Source organism: Alosa sapidissima, chromosome 21 (assembly GCF_018492685.1).
Source record: "Alosa sapidissima isolate fAloSap1 chromosome 21, fAloSap1.pri, whole genome shotgun sequence".
Lineage (NCBI taxonomy): Eukaryota > Metazoa > Chordata > Actinopteri > Clupeiformes > Clupeidae > Alosa > Alosa sapidissima.
In genome coordinates this window covers 23839675-23860700 of record NC_055977.1, presented here as the reverse complement: position 1 = coordinate 23860700, position 21026 = coordinate 23839675, and the positions used below count along the sequence as shown (strand labels likewise).

Sequence of the window (21026 nt, the reverse complement as noted above, 5' to 3'; positions counted from 1 at the left end):
TATGGGGCAGTAGGCTACATAGGCCTAAAATTGGTATGGCAATTTTAACATACTGCTGTGACTCAAACCGCCTACTAGCACACTTTAAATACTTTGTTTAAGTATGTAGTGCAAATAATGGAAAAAGCTCAGTGTCAAAAAGTTCAGTGTGGAACAATGGGTACTCAAACTAAACAGGTGCCAATGAGCATCACTTCTGGTAAGTGTTTTAATACAAGTGTTTCTTTTGGGACAATAGCCTACTAACCATCGAAAAGTGGGCACTATAGAAGTAAGTGCTCAGTGCACACTTGCAGTGTACTGACGGAAGTATGTGGTTTGAGATACAGACTCGTGAGAACAGAGGCAAAAGCCAAAATTTCAAGGAGGTCTTCCTCAGAAAAGCAATAATCTCCAATTGGGCATATTGAAAGACATTGGAAGGATTATTTTAAAACTTAAAATATCCAGATGTTATACGGGCACAAAGCTTCAATAGGCACAACACCATCTTATTTACCTATCACACAAGATTATTGTAAATTGTTCATGCAGTCCTGACAGGACATTTTTTTTGCAAGTTGGTGATAGTACAGTATTCTTGTTATAGAATAGATGAGAGAACAGTTATTTATCCTGTACAATGTTTGTTCACAGCTTTAACATAGAACTTTTCCAGTGTGACTTTAAATGAAGCATTAGTAAAAATGAATAGCATACATCCACGTCTCACCCTCTGTCCTTGTCAAGACAAAGTACACGAATTTGTCTCCATCTGACACTGTACATCAAGGACAGCAAAGTGCAAGCCACGGTTTACCAAACTCAGTTTTAGTGCACAACAACAAACACACAGCTGGTGCAGTGACACACTTGCATTGTCATGTTTGTATTTACTGCAGGTGATCACACAAACAAATGCATACGTTGAGGTCCATTGGCATCATAAACACATCACACATCAATCGCACAATCATATTAGCAATGCCCCAAATCTTGTCATTGTGTGGGTGCAGCTATTGTGATAGAAAATGATATCTTCACCAGAGGGCAAATTAAAATAAATACATTGTATGGTTATCTCATACAGGGACAACAACACAAGTTCACTCGTACACTGCACTTTGATGTCCTTATACCAACCTCTCAGTCTGTCACTCTATCAGAGACGACCTGGAAGGAGAACATGGCAACACAGCTGCTTCCTCAAAAATCTTTTAATAAGTGGGGTGAGAACAAATCAATTAGCATTGACAGAACATTTGTTTAGTTTATTTTGCTTTGCTTTTTGGATACTGTCTGCTTTGTCTCATGTTTAAAAGAGAACAGAGGCACTTCCTGCTTATCTCACTTCCTTTATGCTATGGTTCCAGTGAAAAACAAGCAAGCATGATGTAGATATTGTTCAAGAATAGTCACAAAACAAATAAGGCCAACTTAACTTCAATGGCAAAATATACATATAAAAAATACCCCCTCTTTTGAATATAGCTATTGTGAATCATATTCAAGTTTATTTAGTATTTACAACTTGACTCCACATTGGCATTCCTGAACCAAAGTGCTTAAAGCATGGAAATAGGCTGCAATGCATGCATACTAGCATTGCATGAGCGAATATAATACAAATGCAATAAAACATAATCATGAAATTAATAAAAGAAACAAAGTCTAAGATTGGAATTCCAGATCACAAGTCCAGTGCTTCTGCCACTTTTCTCTCTTCAGGAATACCATTTACCTGTGAAAAAGAATGTGGATCAAGTCAATTCCATAATACAAATACAAGTACAATATATGATACATTAATACCATTACATTAAAAGAGTTTTGATGACTAAAATGATCATCTGTGCTCTATGTTCATTTTGGACGAACCAGCAGGTATTTCAGAAAAGCAACCTGACATGTTGAATTAATATTCCATATACTTGCCTCCAGCCTTCGAAATGTTGACATACAATAATTATCTCCTTTGTTAGCAGTAAATAAATGGATAGAAGTTGATGTTAGTGACTGTGTTGCACAGCATATGTCCACAGTATTAATGTTTGATTTTTGGGGATAAATCATATTTCATTATTTCATTATTTTACTCACCGGGAGGTTGCTGTTGAGGTATTTGGACTTGATTTTGTAAATTCCTGAAAGGGAAAATATAATAGCCGAATTAATTCTGAGCCTCATATTTTTAATCACACAGATTTTGTCATCCATCATTTTTGTCATTTTGCACATCAATAGCAGTACAACCACTTTCAATCTCAGTAGTCCAATCCTTCTAGTAAACCACAAGTAACCTACATTTCTATCTCTTCCAATATTAGAACCTTTCCATCCAGACAACTATGAGCTGGCATAAAAACTCTTACAAGGTCACAGGGGCACAGATAGCCCTGAGGTGCGTTCAATTTCGCAAACATAGGCAAACGTTTGCCCTTGTCTTTAGTATTTAGTATAATATAGTATAGTATAGTATATATACTCTTTTGATCCCGTGAGGAAAATTTAGTGAAAAACACTCAGCACACAGTGAGGTGAAGCACACACTAATCCCGGCGCAGTGAGCTGCCTGCTACAACAGCAGCGTTCGGGGAGCAGTGAGGGGTTAGGTGCCTTGCTCAAGGGCACTTCAGCCGTCCCCACTGGTCGGGGCTCGAACCGGCAACCCTCCGGTTACAGGGCCGGAGTGCTAACCAGTGGGCCCCAAACACTCGCCAACAGCCTGAGGGGGTAGTTATCCATGAACATACAGTGGAACTGGACATGAGCTTGACAAAGTGTTACCATTACAATGGAATGTTTACATCAAATCGTTCAAATTTTCCTGTTCAGAGAAAACATATTTGCCACGAGCATTCGCCACTGTTGGTCAAATTTGAATGCATCTCTGGTTTCCTACATGTATGAGATTACTGTTCTCCACCTCCCACAATCCCACCAGTGCACAACACTTACGTCTGTGTCTGCATGAGGGGCATGCTCGTGGTCTCGTAGTTGTCCGGGTGCAATGGCGGCACCACCTCCCCGCTGACCGGGTGGAAGACGGGCAGCGTGGACAGAGGCCAGGAGATCTCGCGGTTCTTGGACATGCTCCTCAGCTCCTTGGTGGACTTCTGGATGGAGCTATGGTGCACCAGCTGGATGCTAAAGGAAGACGAGGTGTGGAGAAATGAGGGAGACAGGGAGGAGGAGGAGGAGAAGGAGAAGGAGGGGAAGTCTTAGACACCAGACTGCTGAGTCAGCACACATGTATTTCACATTAACAGGCAGCATGGCCCCAATACCAGACCAGCATCGGCTTTAAGAGAACTGTTCATATCTTTCTTGAACTGAATGTGTAACCAACCATCCTATAGTTCATCCCACTACACATCGAGTAGAGGCTGTTCTAAAACATATTTCTGTCCTGAGAGAGAAAAAGACCGACAAGATAGAGAGATAGAACATGTGCATGTCTGTGTGAAACAGCGAAAGAGCAAGAGATGGTGCACCATTAGGGCAAGGAAAAGAGAGAACACGACAGAGAAAGCAAGAGAGAGGAAAAAAACAAGAGACAGGAAGAAGACAGGTCAGAAACAAGCAGAGGCGAGCAGAGCCTTCTATTTCTCTCTTTCTCTCTCCCTTTCTCTCTCTCTCTCATGCCCTTCTATTAGATGGGCTAGCACCTGATGCTGTTCTAACCATGTACTAAACAAAACCTCTCGCTTTAAGCAGCTGCCAACAGGATGGCAAGGTGGAAACAGATTTGTATGAATGATTCTGATGGATATGAAGATGTCACCACAAGGAGGGTTGGAGATGACATAAATGTATACAGGTAAAACAAAGCAAATAAATAAATAAATAAATAAATAAATAAATAACACCTATAAGATAACCTATCCAAAATGAACAAATAAAAAAAATAGATCAGCAAAAAACAAAATCCAAAAAAAGGAGGCAATAACCACAGGAGAGGCAACACTTACTCTGGTGTTTGCATGTTTCTTTTTTCCCTAGAAACAAAACAAAATTACTGAATTAAAATTCTAATATTAATAGTTGAAAAAGACATCCACACAAAAGCGAATGAATGGGAGGGAGAACACGGGCACACTGAGGGAGAGATGAGGTATGCTTTGGGATGGTGGGGTTGGGGGTGGGGTGGGTGGTTCCTCCGGCTGATTGGGTAAATGACGATGTACAAATGCATGGAACAGACTGAACTCAATCTGTTGATGTATGTGCCAGTAATGGTGCTGATCATTGCGATGGGTACAGGATGGACAGCCATGTCGCTGATTCCAGAGGACTTTCAGCAGACACGAGCGGTGCAGACTATGGCAGGATGCTTGATGAGCTGCTTTCCTGTGACATCACTTAAAACTCTGGCCCTTCACCTCTGACCAGGGGAGCCCTGGGTATTCCTAAGATTCAGACACAGAGGTCTAGAAACATCATTTTTCCTTCTTTCAGGTATTCTGTCTAGCACCTTATCCATTCCCATCTGGCATTGCTAAAGCTAAACTCTCTTTTTGAGCCCGTACGAGCATAATGGGTGCAATTGTTCTTTAGCGCATCAATATAACTTTCCATTGTGTCAAAGTGTGTGAGTTGAGAAAAACAGACAAACTAATATGTGTGTGTGTGTGTTTGTGTGTGTGTGTGTGTGTGTGTGTGTGTGTGTGTGTGTGTGTGTGTGTGTATGCATATCTTCTCAACCCGAGACAGCACGACGTGCTGACTGAGGCATGGCCACTTACACCCCCTCGCGGCGACAGCACATGGCGTAGCCGAGGACGGCGAAGAGCACCAGGGCCACGGCCGACGGCACGGCCAGCGTCACCACGAAGTCGGAGAAGTAGTCGCGGCTCTGCAGGGCCTCGGACGGGGGGTCGTACTCCCCAATGTCTGGCAGTACGCCTGGCCCTGGGTTGGGCCGCTCGCGATACACCGTCACCACTTTGGTGATGTCCACCTGTAAGACGTCAGTGAGGTGAATGGAGGGATCACAGGACTAAAAAATCAAAAATGTCCTTTATTGATACATGAATAACACACAAGAAGTGCACACGCGCACACACACACACACACACACACACAGCAGCTCATGTGGAACTGTGCACATAAATGAACTGTGCACATTTTATGACCTGTGTTTTGCATGACTGCATCCATGCTCTTTGTGCGTATATGCGTTTCTGCTCACCAGATTGATTTTGCACCAGTCAATGTGGAACTGGGCACGGAACTTCTTGTCACAGCTGATTGCCGGCTCCATCTCCTGACTGCAACGTAGCTGGTTCTGAGGCGTCTCCACCTCCCGCAGGCAAGATGAGAATGGTACGTCAGCCCCCACCATCACATACACACTACGCACACAGACAGAGAGATAGGGCGGTCAGTGAACACATTCACCCACCCACACACACACACACACACACACACACACACACACACACATACATACATACACACACACACACACAGGCACAGTTATATACATGCCTCAGAAGGAGGAGAGGATGAGAGAGATGTCAGGTAACATTTGCAGTCACACGCGTCACACAACACTCAGTCACACTAAATGCTCGTCATTTACGATGTGTGACTGCAGAGTTAGGTTACCACCTTTCACCATACAGAGACAGATCTGAACATCGGTGTACATTCACCCACACACTGTAAGTCACACTGAATTTAAGAGAGGGGCAAAAGTAAACACACACACACACACACACACACACACACACACACACACACACACACAAATATACCTCGGGCATAGAGCAGGATGTCCGTGCACATGGGTTTTGTTTCCACTTAGTCTATGCCTGCCAGTTATCCTCTAGAAGCTTTTATCTTCCAAAACTGCATTATGAATAATTAACAGACAGCTTTTTTCCACCTGTCAGGGGAATTCTTTGATGAGCCTGTCAGACTGCCACTGACTGCAGCAAATTGCATGGTAGTTACATGCTAAGGCAGCTAGCTTGAGTAATGCTAACTCAACACCAGCAATGTGAACAGGGACAAAATGGGCCCTAATTTTGACCCAGCAAAGCGTATTCTTATCTTACACTCGAATTTTTCGCCATGCGGGTCTCTTTTCTTGAACAATGCACTCAGGGGTGTGGCATTTAACGACCTGTGGTCTGGTGCATTATGTAAAAATCACTATTTTACACCATCTAAAATGCATTACACCACTGACCAAGAAAAACCTGGTCTATAGCGAAAGCTGAAGATGCACTGTCATGAGATGTAAGCAGCAACTCCTCTGCAGGATAAATGTCCTGTGTTTTATTCAGTCATTCGAACATTATTGGGGTAAGTGTTGCTTTTTTCAGGCTATGTTTCCAATGGTAACCCATTGTCAAGTCAATAGTGAAAGAAATTAACTGTGTATAACTGTTTTGTCGTTGACTATGACATCGCAGTGAAGTTAGTTTCACTTTGCCTGAGTTCAAATAATAGATGAGTGCAGATGCGTGTAGTCTATACTCTGCTAGGTTTTAGTAAAGCATGGTTTAGTGGAATACCTGTTCGATATGGTCTCGCAAGCAGATTCCTTCAAATGTGCCGCTGACTATCAAAATACCGATACGCCGTTTGAAGTTGCACTGCTTGTTGTTAAAGGGAATGGCAGATGTCATTCTCATTGGTTTAAAGGATGTTATGCCCAAAACACACCCATGACTGATTAAGAAACATAAGACCAACCTTTTTGCGCCAGGCGCCCGACGTTTGATAACAAAACCACCCAATGTGGACTGGACAAACCCCTAAGCTATTCGCCAGTGACCATGCGTTTTAGATTGCTAAGATCTAAACTTCCTTGTTTTTTTTTCCTTTTTATTACCACATCTTACAGTAATATCCCTCTCCAACATCACAGTTTAAATTAAATTAAAAGTAAGAAAATATAACCTTTTTGAAACTAGTACTGGCTCAAGAACTGACCATTATAACTTATTTAGACTGTCAAGTTTGTCTTAGTCTGTCAGTGTTTATGTATGTGTGTGTGTGTAGGGGGGGGGGGGTGTCAATGTGTCGCAGCAGTGCGTAACTCACCCCTCCTTGAGGTCGTTGATGGGGAGTGGCACGCGGCCGCCGCGGTCCAGTGCCGAGGTGATGTTGATGGCGTTGAGTCGCTCGGGCTGCCACACGTTCTTCACGGCGCCCAGGAAGTCACCGAGCACCTCGCTGGCCAGCATCTCTTCCACATTCATGTTCTTGATGTAGAACTCGGCCTGATAGGGCAATGGAAACTCTGCAAAGGGAAGAGATGGAGAAAGGTAAGAAGGACAGGAGGAAAGCAAGAAAGAGAGGTGGAGAAGCAGAGAGAAGGGAAATAGAAAGAGAGAAATTCTGGAACAGAGAAGGGCATTCAAATGAAAAGAAGACCATTAAAAGGTAAGACAGTGGCAAGAGAGAGAGAGTGATGGAACCACCACATGCAGATGCAGAACATGAAAAAACATGTTGTGCAGATGAGAAGACATGGGTAGCTTGTAACTCAACTTTGACGTCCTTCAACTGAAAGGTATATCCCTCTTTGTGTAGCACAACTTTGATATTTTGAGCTTGCTGAGGTGGCAGTGTCCTCACGGCATCGCTGCTTTATAAAAGCAGAAGTGGTGAATATTGGTGTCATTGCCCGTAATTATCCACAACGTCCCTGCTGGTGCACTTGATCTAGCTAGCTCCATCCCCCTGGGGAACACATGGCTGATGGCTTGTCGGACTTGTCAGTCAAGTTTCCCCACTGGGTAGTCTCGGCCTTAAACACCAGACAGCCTTGCCTTTAGTGGGGCGAGATCAGCGGGCACAGCGTGACAGGCATCTGCCCATCCAGAGCGTCTGCTGTCTGCCCCGCAGTGAAGTGACGTAAGGCGAAGTGCAGGCGACCGCTGGCAGATGGCTGCTGCCGTCAGAGTGAGGTCAGGGCTGGCACACAAACAGCTGGTCGGAGCGAGGTCTCCAGAATGCTGCTCAGCGGCCACTACCCTCAGCAGCAGCCACACCATCAATCACTAGGGCTGGGCCTGGGCAGTGCATGTGTCATATCACAATACATGTTACACATTATACTGTACATCAAGCATTACAACTCCTATTCTTTTGAAAATCCTTTTGAAAAATAACAATAGTACAGCTCAGAGGATTACACTGAATAAGGTTAATCAGTGAGCCACCATAGCAAAACTGCTACGGAAGTATGCTATGGATATCAGTTTCCTTCCCAAGCAAGTACTACTTAGTAGTGCCTTTATTTTTGTCGTTGACCATGAGACATGAGAAAAGAAAGATCTAGTCAAGAGAAGACACAATACCTGTTCATTATCCTTCATTTAAGCAATAAGCCCCGAGAGGCCGTAGGTTACACTGATTTTAGAACAGCTAAGGGGCATTGTTAGGCACGGACTCGAGTGGCTTATTGCTTTTCTAAAACGGTTACTACATATCTGGCAAGATTTCATAAAATAAAGGCTCAGCAACGAGAAATGTAACGATTTATTCATAGATAATCATTCTTCTGGCAAGAAATATATTTCCTCTATCAGAATGGTTGCTGAGCAACGTCGAGACACAGCTACTCCCGGCTTTTGTATCAAGTTGTGGTAGCGCAGTAATATAGAACGAAATGCGGTCAAAGTGTATGTTTGTGCTGGATCTTACAACGGCATCGAACGCGATTCAGTCATAATCAAGGACCAAACTATCTGTTTTAGAATCATCATTATATTATATACAGTATTGGCACCTCTGCTAAAGTTGACTAAAAATAATCTGTTGGTGATTTATTGTAATCTCACAATGAAAAAAATGAGGAAAAATACAACCTTGAAGGGAAGAAAATTTATTTTGAGAAAAATTAAAATCTCATAAAGAAATAAATAACTAAAACATGTTGCTCACAATTATCCGGAATCATTCAGAGTAAACATTGTTCTAGTGTTATCCAATTGCGTGCAGTGAGATTTTCAAATGCATGCTTGGTGCCTCCCCTCGAGTTGGGCCATTACATTGTTCGTGGCCAGACCCTTAATCTTTCTAGATTACCAGGGTCTGGATTTTCCAGGCTATAAGGAATGTTCAGTAGGGGAAAAAATGCAATTGATAGAATTGCTGTAGTAGATGCTTTATCAACAACCCAATAAGAAAAGAACATCTAAAAAGAGTCTCGTATCTCTCAAATTTTTATGTGGACCAAATTTCTCCTCTGCTGTTGTCACATATCTTGCTCAGTATTTACTATGAAGATAAATACTTTCACAATAAAGTCTGTATGTACAATGTAAACACGCTGTACAAAGCTGTTATGGATAGTGGTAGCTATGGTTGATCTATTTTACAGTTTCTAAATGATCTCAATAATCTGTTCGTTCAAAAATGCTTATCAGGTCCTTCAATTTAGTTTTTGAGTTGCTGCAGAAGAATAGGCTTTCTATTATATTTCAAGTTTAGAACATTACGTTTACATTTCTGGCATACTGTGTAGAATGTAAAGAAAATGTAAGAATGTAAGAATGTTAGAAATGTGTTAATTGACTGCTTGTTGCATGAAAACGCATGAAATATGATGGCATGGAAACATGGTATGGCCACAAGTGACTGTATTTAGAGTTTTGAAAATGTGACTACAGATTGTACAAAGGCATGGTAGCCATTGAAAAAAAAAAGGAAGGTGAAAAGTTTGTTTATATTAAATAATGAATTGAAATGTGATATGTAAGGACTCCATTCATGTAAAGTGTGACCTCAACTCAAAATACCAACACTCTCACCTTCGGTAGCCATGATGTTTATGACCAAGTTGTTTCTGGCCGTTTCGAAAGTGCGTCTGTTGTAGGCTGTAATCTGCAACACATAAGGGTGAAAGTTTAAGCCCAGATCAGGGCCAGGCAGCTTATAGTGTGTGCATGGGTAGGGTCGCAGGCCTCGTCTGAGCTTGATGCAAATACGCCTTCTCAAAGCCAAAGGAATGGGAGCAATGACAACGTTTTAAAGCCTCTGAAATGCCCACCGAAAAACCACTGGGAAAACTGGTCCACAATACAGGCATAAGCAGCTATCACTCTAAACAATAAATGGCACAAAATAGTCAAGGCTGGCAGGATAAAAGCTTTATAATGAAACTGTTGCACTAAGAGGAAATGGAACACTGAAATGTACTTATACTAATGTTTTTTTTTACTTATCTGTGCTTATCACTACAGCTGTAGAGTTCAAAATGGAGTTCTGGTGTTTGCTACAACTGGTTTCTAATCATAGCCTCACCATATCAGGACCAGAAGATGCATGGTGATTCTGAAATGGCTGGCCCTCCAGCATTCACTCATGTGAAAATATCTGCACAAATGTGTGAACTTTCTCACACACACACACACACACACACACACACACACACACACACACACACACACATGCGCATATACATATACACACCTCAATTACAGTGGGCTTGCCAACGTGTTCAGCCGTTGGGGAGCCATAAAGTACTCCGTCACTGTGGGGAGTTCTCTGGATGTAGCGCAGCCAGCCAGGCCTGTCAGGATAGCCTTTCAGGTTGGTGTTGAATGTGATGGGGTCGTTACTGGAGTCACCTGCGTGCAGTCAGTCATGTAAAGCACACAAGGCTTCAAACATGATCTATCACGTCAACATATCATACTTGTTCTACCGATACCTGGGGCTTCCTTCCCATGGGAACTGTTTAACATTTACGCCCTAGGTATTCCAATCGTACTGAACTTGTCAGGTGTATGAGAACATTTTTATAAGAATTTGCAGTTCCAGTATTAATATTGCAAGCAGTGTAGCTTAGCACTTTTCTAATGACTGAAAACTGTCCCCGCCATTATTTTTCTATTAATTGTATATGCCATATGTAAATAAGAGATTCCAACAGATTCACAGAAACAATAATAAGGATTTTAAGACAACACAGAGGCAAGACATTTCCATATTCCTAACAGGATGAAATGAGATTCATGGAAAGGCCAGGGAATGTGATCTGAGGAACAGCACACTTACCAGCTTTTATGTATGGGGCGAATTCCCCTTTGAAATACTCCCTCTCCAGCACGTGTACGAACAGCACTCCAGCAGAGGGGTAGACGTTGCGGTCCCCATGTGACCTGGACAGAATGGTGACCACTGGTGCAGAGAGAGAGGACAAGAGCAGGGAGTTATATACAGCTAGTCCACCCAGGACTCAGTTTTATCCAGTGAAGTTTCTGTCCCACCACACTGCTGGTGTCCGTACAGTATAAATGTAATGTGGTATTATTGTTGCTGTATATGGTTATGTATGAAACTTTGACCATAAGACTTCATATACTTGCAATGTGTTACATCACTATGCGGTACTGTGACTGAATAAGGATTACAATACAGTATACAGTATATTAATTACATTTTAAGTAAACGTCAAATCTCCACTATTCAGAAAAACAAGTCAATGGTAATGTGAACAATGAAAGCTCCTTTATTTAAGTGTACGTAGCAGTGCAAGTGTGTGGGTGTGTGTCTGTGCTGCCAATGTGTCTTTCAGGTCACTGGCTGGCAGTGAGTAGCAAAAGGCAGTAATCGGCCAGGCGGTGAGTCACACTCCCAGACGAGCGCACGCGCGCACACACAGAGACACAGAGACACACACACACACACACATACTCCACAGCCAACTTCTCCTCCCCACCTCACACAGGCGTCCTGCCCTCCATTACACCCACTCTCTCTTGGAAAAGCTCCATTCAGAACAAACACACACACTTACACGCCACACGCACAATTATTCCTCATTCAAGATCTGATTCTAAGATAATGGCTCTAGCTTATATTTGGCTAAGACTGACTTGAAACTGTTGTTGGATTTCACTCGCTCGCTTACCTTTTCATGTTTAAGCAAAAATATACTTGTGTGTGTGTGTGTGTGTGTGTGTATGTGTGTGTTTGTGTGCGCGCACGCGCGTGTGTGTGTGTGTGTGTGTGTGTGTGTGTGTGCGCGTGTGTGTGTACAGTTTGTGTGTGTGTGTGTGTGTGTGTGTGCACGTGTGTGTGTAGAGTTTGTGTGTGGGTGCGGGTGTGGGTGTATGTGTGTGTTAGGAGGATAAAGGCTGTGGCCCTGCTGTGTGGCTGCTGCTGCTGTTGCTGGGCCCTCTCTGCCTCCAGCCAGGCATGCAGCTCTGGCCTCGGAGCCCGACTGGCCTGCTGTGGGGAAGCTGTTTCCCCAACATCCCACCCGACCCACCATACACACACACACACACACACACACACACACACACACACACACACACACAAACACACACACACAAGTATATTTTTGCTTAAACATGCACACACACACACAAACTACACACACACACAATATACTCACCATGCACCATACAGGCACACTACACACACGCACACACACTCACACAAACTATACACACACAATATACTCACCATGCACCATACAGGCACACTACACACATGCACACACACACACAAACTACACACACACAATATACTCACCATGCACCATACAGGCACACTACACACACGCACACACACACACACAATATACTCACCATGCACCATACAGGCACACTACACACGCACACACACACAAACTATACACACACAATATACTCACCATGCACCATACAGGCTCACTACACACACTATGCTCACACTAAGACATTCTAACCATCTAGCCCTACAATATATAGACAGTATAGGCACATTACACACAGACGCACGTGTGCGTGCACACACACACGTCAAGTTGTTCAAAGGGAAGAAGTGAGAAGCAGCATCCCACACGCAAGCATTAAAACCCACCAATTGGATTAGTTCTGGAGGTTGGATTAGATAGTGTGCGAAAAGCAGCCACCACCCCACCCAGTCCTAATTTGCAAATCAATAGTAGTTCTTTTTTTATACATCACCCTATACATAATCATAATCTTCTACAGGAGTTCTACATTTGAAATTCAAAAAATGGACGCTCGTACCGATCCCATCTTGTAAGCACAAACCACTGCATAGTATCGTAATAACTACTGATATTTTATGTGGTCCCATTCTAACCACAGTGATAACAGCGACAATCATCAGTCCCTATCAGTCTAAAGAAGGTGTGGGATAGCACCTTAATAAATACCCAAGACCGACCGAAAGTTCATTTGGCCATAAAACACACCTGAAAAAGTGTTGTCAAAACATATCTCCTTTTCTCGAGGTAACCGAGTACTGTCAGTACGACAAAAAACTAAAACAATCGGTTTTGCCTAGCTCGAGTTGCTATAGTCAGCAGCTAATGCAGTCAGGCAGCTACAACGCTACATTCTGGGGGCATGTCCGTGACATCGAGAAACCGAGATCTATGTGAAAACTTGCCGGATTTCTCCTTTAATAACATGCTTTATATTACATTTTTACAAGAAACTATACATGAATCCTCAACATGTCATCGCAATAACAAAGTCATATGCACATCAATAAAAACATTATAATGTATATCTCTTACTTGGAATTTAATAACTAGACTAAAAAAGTAATAAAAATGTGGCTCCATGTAAACAAAACTGTTCCTGGAAAAACAAAAACAGACCCATGTATGCAAGCCAGGTTAATCATACAGTTAATGACCATAAGCCAGGCTGGCTATTGATCCGTGCCCGATGGTATGGGGATGGTGGACAGATGTGAGACGGCTGGCTAGGGCAGATGGTGCTCTGAGCTTGCTGTCACACCCAGTCAGCCCCTTGGTGCTCCGGGCATTCTCACTATTCAAGGGAGGCTGCAGTTATTACACAACAGTCTGTCCTCTTATAACCCCACAGGGCTCCTTAGCATTTCTGTGACACCCTTTTTACTATTACTTCTACTGACATTATCCACTGAGGATTTTTTTTCATCTTACTAGGAACTTCACAATAAAGGTGCAAACAAAAACAAGAAATACAGTAGTTCTCTGTAGAACCTGTTCCACATTCCCTTTGTGTGCGATACCTGTAAAGATTCCTCTGTGGGGACGACAAAAAAGGACTTCAGTAAAGTAAAGCAGACAACCCCTTCAACTGTGTGGTTATACCATCAGCCTACAGGTGACCAACACTGTTCACCTAATAGCTTACCCATTAATGGTTAATGCTCAATCTGCACAAACGGTAAAGTGAATACTGCCGTTTAGGTGAAGGCACACGCCTTCCTTTTGACAGATTTCCCTCAGGACGCAAAACTGGGAATGGCTAACCCGAGGTTTATGCTTTTATAGGCCCAACCTTGGACAGGACACCTCCCAGAGAGAGAGAGAGAGAGAAAAGTCACTGGAGAGAAAAGGGACATCCTGTGACAGTAGGGATGCCCCCTTACCAACCTGTTGAATCAGCTGGATGGTGGTGGTTTATCAAGTACAATTAACTCAAGTATACTAACTGCTCTGAGGCACGGCAACTTATAGTAATGCAGTGAGACGTCAGTCTTTGGTATCTCAGTCCTCAGTCCCTTTTCCTGGAAGTGAAACTTACTGGGCTGTTCTGTGCTGGTCATTGTGTGGTTTCAACTAGTGCAGTCACAACCCAAGACTACGGCAAATAACAACTGATTTTGATCATGGATTGGATGTAACATTAAGCTTCTGGACAAAGGTAACAAATAATTTTAATGAATGTAAAACCAGTGACCAATTGGATAGTAAAGACTGGCTGACAAAATAAGGTCTTGGCTACAATAGCCAATGATGTGGACTATTTATGTTGAACCACTTTCAGTGGGTGGTTTAAAGCTTGTGCTATTAGTTGTTAAGTTTTAATACACAGAAGACTTCAACCAAACATTAGGCTTATTTCTGAAAATTCAAAAGCAATCTTGACTGTATTTTCTAGTAGCGTTTTAACTGCAGCAAGCTCACAAAAGGCATTGTGCAACTGATTATGGACGGTCAAACATGTTAGCTAGTGTAGTTTGGATGGGATTTTTTGGGGGGGTTTTAAGAGGGGGACGGGATCAATATGAGGCAAACTGTCACCACTCACCATCGGTCTGTATGGAAGACCTCTGCTTATACTTGAGTAACGGCTGCATTTTACTCTTTCCCCACGACATAACGCCATGTTTGACATCAGACGAATGTGCCATGCAAGCTTTTATTTATACACAAAACATAAATTACCGTAAGAAACACCTTCATCTTTTCCATAATTAGACTATGTGAATTTCGTCAGCAGTCCTTTTAAAATGCAATGACATCACCAAGCCACTTACAGCAGAAAACCAAAATGTAACAATGTAGCTGGTTAAACGTTTGCTACAAATGTAGCTGCATGAAAAAAAAATGAATAATGAAAAAACGTTACATCAAGCTTTATCGCGACAACGAATGCTACACTTGCCGCTTTGGGGGGAATCTGTGATGATAAAGTGGAGGACAAGCTAGCTATAATTAGCAAGCTAATGGACTGAATTGCATCGAATTAACACAGACTATTCGACCATTCGAAAAGCTTCCCAAAAAGACAATACGTGTTGTTGTTATTTAGCTGACATCATTGTTTAACTCAGCTTGGTTCCGAAACAAAGAGATCGTCCTATGAGCGTAGAATTATTCACAGTCAAATCCTGTAGCTGGCTGATGTTCCTCGGGAGCTAACATTAGCGAGCTACTAAACTAAATGATGACTGGCAGCAAACTCGGTGATGGCAGCTAGCTAACTGCAAAGAACGATGAGAAGAAAAGCACCAATACGTCTATACTGTCGAACTAAATTCATACATACCAACATAAAGCCATACGATAACGCCGACGGTGTCCATTGTTAGGTGAGTTCAGGAAATATTTACAGGAAAATCTATATTATTCGTTGAGAACCACTATTATTTTGACAGCGATACACATCTTCCTTGAGAATTCCATCCACCGCCCTCTTCCAGCGCAATGTGGGAGCAGGACGCGCTCTGGTTGGCTGGAAGCAATAGTGGAACATCTGGCGCAGATGCTGATGTGCACAGGGCTGGAGGACTTCTACGGGATCATAAGATTTTTAGTATCACATCCTGGGCAAAGCATAGGATAGACTTAAAATGCAACGCCTAGATTTATTTGTGTGGCTATAGGTGGCCTACTAGCCTACTCGTCGAGATAGATTCAAGAATTCAAGATTCAATAGGCATCAATAACTGCAACAACAAAATATCCAAATTGTGGCACGGTCTCTTGGGTTTTACCACTGAATGTTTTAATATTTGTCCCCTCCCTCATTTGAAGAATACTTCTTGATAGCGATATAGACACAGGCCCACGCCAATATAAGGTCTGTAGTCCCCCCTCCCCCTGTCAGTCAGTTTAGGAGTGAACAGGACAGCTTGATGAAGTTTATTAAATATCCCCTGTGGAGAAGCTGAACAGACAGATGGCCAAAGGACCCTTAGCTACAGGACAATGATACACTGCTGGTCAACCCATAAAGAAGCACATATTTGCATTATTTAATGCTGTTCGCTGTGACCATGGACCACATCATCCTCAAGGAGAGTTATATCTTGTACCATTTTCTGGCTGAAGTCAAACAGTTTGCAAGGGAAATAGCATCCTCAGCCTCCTGCTACCAGCCCCCTTTTTCCTTCCCAGATTATTTTTAGGTTGCTTAGCAACTTCCCAGAATCACATCTGATTGTGTTGTTAGAAGCAGTGTAGGCTATGAGTCAGGGGGTAATCTTAAAACATATTTGTGTGGAATATTTGACATGTATCAAATACCACATGTCAGAGATAATTACTGAGTCCCACCACATCTATGCACGCGCACGCACACGCACACACAGGCATGGCGTGCATATAACACAACCCCATACACACACACACAGACACACACAGACACACACACGAACACACACACACACACACACACACACACACACACACATATGTGCATACATAAAGCACACATGCATGCACACACACACACACACACACACACACACACACACAAACAGACACAGACACACACAGACACAAACACACACACACACACACACACACACACAGATAGCTTATATAACAGATTTCATATCTCACTTGGGAAATCGCAAATCTATTTACTAAAACAAGAGGCTTGCCATTATCTGCTGTGAAGCTTCCTTCACATTTGGTTTATGTTTTAGTCTGGCTAAACTATTTCACAAAGATCTCTTTTATACCACATCCCTCTATCACATGTCCAGTCAGCTCTTTGCCTGTGAGGAAGGTTGTTGTACCATGATTAGAACGTCACTGGAGGTGATCTTCAGACATGTGTGCCTGCCTTTTTTAAAGTACAAATATAATCTAGGCGATTGCTAAGTTTTTATTAATGCACACATCCAAATCTCTCTGCACACAAAATGCTCCTAATTTGTCAATTTACTGGCAAATTTGCCAATTTATTTGTCAATCCATAATTGCCACAAGTTCTGTGTTTAGCATATAAAACTGGCAAGGAAAGTTAATGTGCTGGTATTTTTTCATTAATTAATTTATTTTTTTGCCAGACTGCAGTTCGATGCAACCTCCTCCGTGCAGATTAACGGAGCGAACCATCGGTAGAAATGGGGTTAAACACCTGTCACATGGGCCAAACCACGTCAGTCATTACCGTCGATTGTTGCAAAACCGAATGGTTTTATGTTTTGTAATGTATGAATTTATAATTGGTGATATAAAATGTATTTATTCGACCTGTTCCTGAAGGCTCTTGATAATTTCACTGCATGAACACCCCTTTTTGGCAATGGCAGCATCACCCATTGCCTGCAATGGCGTTGTCTGGCAGTGTGTAGGACCCCGGCTTGTGTGTCAAATTGTTCCAATACGATGGCGAAGTATCGAAGCACTGGTGCGGTACATCTGACCAGTCTGTAAAGAAATAATCTGTAGAAGAATGTAGTCAAACATTCAAAGGAAATAATATCGATGAATTATCCGCAGAGCAATGTTTCTTTGCATGAGGCATTGGTCAAAACATCAATTTTGAACGAGGCAAGGTAAGTGACTCTTTTGTTTTGAACATTGTAGCAACAGCCATAGCGTGGCAAAACTGACAACTTCTGCTTTTCTAAACTGTTAGGATCTCGTCACATTTGGTTTGTTTATCGAGTTGAAAGTAGTCTTTGAAAAAGCCCGGTGATGTTATTTCATTTGTGGATGGAGCTGTCATGCCATGTCCTGTGCAGACGCTTGGGCTCAGACCCTGTGCGGCGCATAAGCTTCACCACATGATGTTAAGCGTTGCAGTTTTGTTATACTTATTTCATTCAAGTTAAGACTTAACCGTTATGGGTCAAGCCTGCAGTGGAGAGACTATTTGCCGCTGTAATTAACGTGGGAAGGAATTGTTTGTAGGGTTTTTTGCCAAGGATTTATTTGCCGCATTTGCTGATTATTGCTATTTGACATTTCGGTGACACACATCTTGTAGTGAACGTTGGCGATCAGTCTGCCGGTCACATTTTCTTTAGAAAGCCTTTGTTTCCAAGTGAAATACCAGGTAGCCTAATGTTGTGTGCCTGCCCGCTGGATAGACGAGCTTTACAGTTTTAAACCTAAGGTAGGACATGTTTCTTCAGTCAAGCTTGCTGTTCCTGTCTGCTGGTATCCTATTAGTGGAATTAAACTCCGACCTGCTTATGATTGTAGTGTTGATACAAACTAATAAATACGTAGTTTAACTAAAAAGTACGTGAATAACAGATGCAGGTGTTGTACATCTCAATGCGACGCGACGTTACCCCACTGAGCGAGCTCGATGTATGCGTTGAAATTTAAAACCGTGAGACATTGTAATGGTCCATTAATAAATTACATCAAAATCTGCACACTTATTCACAATTATAGAGAATATCAGCATCAAACACTCATCTGTCTTCTGTGATAGGCGAAAGGGGAAGGATCTGGACCGCAGAATAAAGATTATGGTTACATTCTTATCTGCATTTGTAGGCTATAATAATAATAATAATAATAATAATAATAATAATAATAAAAACACCTTTTAAAGCATTGCAAGGAATCATGTGCTCTCTGCGTTGTTGAAGAGGCTGCTTGTGATGGTGTGCATGCGTGGGATCATTTAAAAACAAACGATGTTATAACCCAAGTAGGCTACTCCTCTTGACTGTGGCCCAGCCACTTTTACCACACTACCACAACCATAGTGCTCAAGGACAGTGTGGGCTATTAGCGTTTCTGTTTGTGAATGAAATGTGTCATAAATAGATTATAATGACATTAATAACTATTGTAAGTAAAATACATGTTTAATTTGTATTTTTTCTGAATGCTTTTTGTAGAGCTCTCCAGTATTCATGCCAGAATGTGAGACCTCACAGAAATGACAGTGATTTGGAATGGTACCACTGAAGTGAGACCCTTCCCTTGAAGTGAACATGCTGAAGACTGAGGCCTCGGCGGAGAGGACCACTCTTCGCAGTGCTTCCCCACACCGGAATGCCTACAGGGCAGAATTCCAGGCACTGAAAAAGGCCTTCGACCAGCCCCGTCAGGATGACGACCCGTCCAAGCATAAGGACCCCGAGCGGATCCGGCAGCCCCGCGGCCGGCAGTATGGTGGCCACGTCAGCCGTATCAAGGACATGTTCATGCAGCTGGGCACAGAGGGCGCCAGTGCCACCAAAAGCCCGAGGGGCGATACGTCCCCGCAGAAGCTCACCAAGCCCACCAACTTTGTCAACCGGACCGACGGGTCGGTGATTAAGCTCCAGCATGGCACGATGGAGCGCTCCGGGAGCAATTCCAAGTTCTCGGAGACCAGGAAGTTGTTTGAGCAGCACTCCCGTGACGCGTCCCAGTCTCCCGTCTCCTCCTTCAGCCGGGACAAGCGAGGCTCCCACGAGAACCTGGACGACTGGAGAGGGCCGCGTTCAAACCGGGGCAGCACTGACTCGCTGGACTCCCTGTGTTCGCGGACCGAGGCCTCGTCCCCTACGGTGAGCCAGCTGAGCGCCGTGTTCGAGAGCGCCGAACGCGGGCAGCACGGGCCAGCCTCGCTGCTCCGCCGGAGCCACAGCGCAGGCCGGGCACTCTGCTCACCAGACAGCCACCACCACCACCACGGGGACCTGAGTGAGGACGACAGCAGCCTGCGCCAGTCACCGGTGCGCGGGGTCTACAGGACCCGGATCGGAGGAGGTAAGCTGCCCGTGTCGTCGTCCTCCGAAGATCTGCTCAGCCCGAGCCCGTTAGCAGAGGTGGTGGAGCAGAGGAGGCAGGAAAGGGAGAGGAAGCTCGGGCGAAAGATCGAAGAGATAGCCAAGGATGAAGAGGATGACCAGAAGGGCCCGACGAGCTCGGAAGAGGTGGACGGAGTATCGGATGAGAAACAGGATGGCCAGACTCCCAGTGCGAACGATGTCTGTGCAGACTCCTCTCAGCTGAGCAAGACTGACGTCAACAAGAGTCTCCAGGAAACTCCTGAAAGTGCTGACACAAAGCCACTGGATGACGCCATAGAGAACCACGAGGACGAAAAGAAGGCACCGCGGATTTCAGCAGAGGATCTGGCAGAAGAACCCGATGAGGAATACTGCGGCAACGAGAGGGTGATTTTCAACGCGGATGGAGACGCCTGCTACCAGGGCTGGGGCGAGAGTTGCACGGATGAGGATGGTGACGACGACGTGATCTACGACCCAGGGTCAGAGGTCACGGAAATCCAGGGCCTTCCTGAGGAGCAGGAGGACGACGTGCCTCAGGGGAGAAAGATTCGATTCAGCTCTGCTCCCATGACAGTAAGTTTATCGCTAGCCGGTACCTTGCCTCTGCCACTCTCTGCCTCTGTGCTGAGTGCAGTTTGACATTAAACAAATGCGTTTAGGTGAAATTGATTTCATAATTCCTTTGACCATAACCCCTTATCCATTAGCTCTCTCTCTCTTTCTCTCTCTCATATCCCGCCCGCCACAGCCAGCACGCTCCTGGCTTCGGACATACAGCTCACAGATAATGTAATCTGCCCCTGGCATTAATGTACCTTTATTGATTTGCTTAACATATATACCTTCAGCAAGTCACCATA

General features: G+C 43.6%; 2 protein-coding genes across 10 annotated transcripts in view; one reads left to right on the top strand and one right to left on the bottom strand.

Annotated features, from left to right (window-relative positions):
• Positions 1-855: 855 nt before the first annotated feature.
• On the bottom strand, positions 856-15906 carry sgce (sarcoglycan, epsilon). 5 transcript variants are annotated; one of them, XM_042077604.1, is made up of 12 exons: positions 15735-15906; positions 11002-11124; positions 10414-10571; positions 9753-9825; positions 7036-7234; positions 5171-5333; positions 4725-4939; positions 3951-3977; positions 2938-3126; positions 2080-2123; positions 1915-1952; positions 856-1720 (listed from the first exon to the last, which is right to left on the bottom strand). In XM_042077604.1, exons 1-12 carry the CDS (start codon positions 15769-15771, stop codon positions 1670-1672), a joined length of 1317 nt encoding a protein of 438 aa, XP_041933538.1. In that variant the 5' UTR covers positions 15772-15906; the 3' UTR covers positions 856-1669. The 5 variants fall into 5 exon arrangements, with proteins under 5 accessions (XP_041933538.1, XP_041933536.1, XP_041933540.1 ...); XM_042077602.1 differs by lacking the exon at positions 15735-15906 and adding an exon at positions 14994-15131; XM_042077606.1 differs by lacking the exon at positions 3951-3977.
• The window catches only part of ppp1r9a (protein phosphatase 1, regulatory subunit 9A), a 50282-nt gene continuing 43151 nt past the window's right edge, over positions 13896-21026 (top strand). For 3 of the 5 annotated variants that reach the window (XM_042077591.1, XM_042077590.1, XM_042077587.1), the window contains exons 1-2: positions 13896-14606; positions 19282-20739. In XM_042077591.1, the coding sequence (XP_041933525.1) occupies positions 19378-20739 (1362 nt within the window). In that variant the 5' untranslated portion in view covers positions 13896-14606; positions 19282-19377. Of the gene's footprint in view, positions 14607-17748; positions 17977-18422; positions 18540-19281; positions 20740-21026 lie in introns of those variants that run through there. The other 2 variants (XM_042077588.1, XM_042077589.1) reach the window with 2 other exon arrangements.

What these genes read in the sequence shown, in the direction of transcription:
- sgce (XM_042077602.1), bottom strand. Translation starts at nt 15,096, where the DNA reads ATGGCACATTCGTCTGATGTCAAACATGGCGTTATGTCGTGGGGAAAG. An exon ending in GTCTTCCATACAGACCGATG is followed by an intron (nt 11,125 to 14,993) that starts GTGAGTGGTGAC and finishes TCTCTGCACCAG; the next exon opens with TGGTCACCATTCTGTCCAGG. An exon ending in GCAAGCCCACTGTAATTGAG is followed by an intron (nt 9,826 to 10,413) that starts GTGTGTATATGT and finishes TATGTGTTGCAG; the next exon opens with ATTACAGCCTACAACAGACG.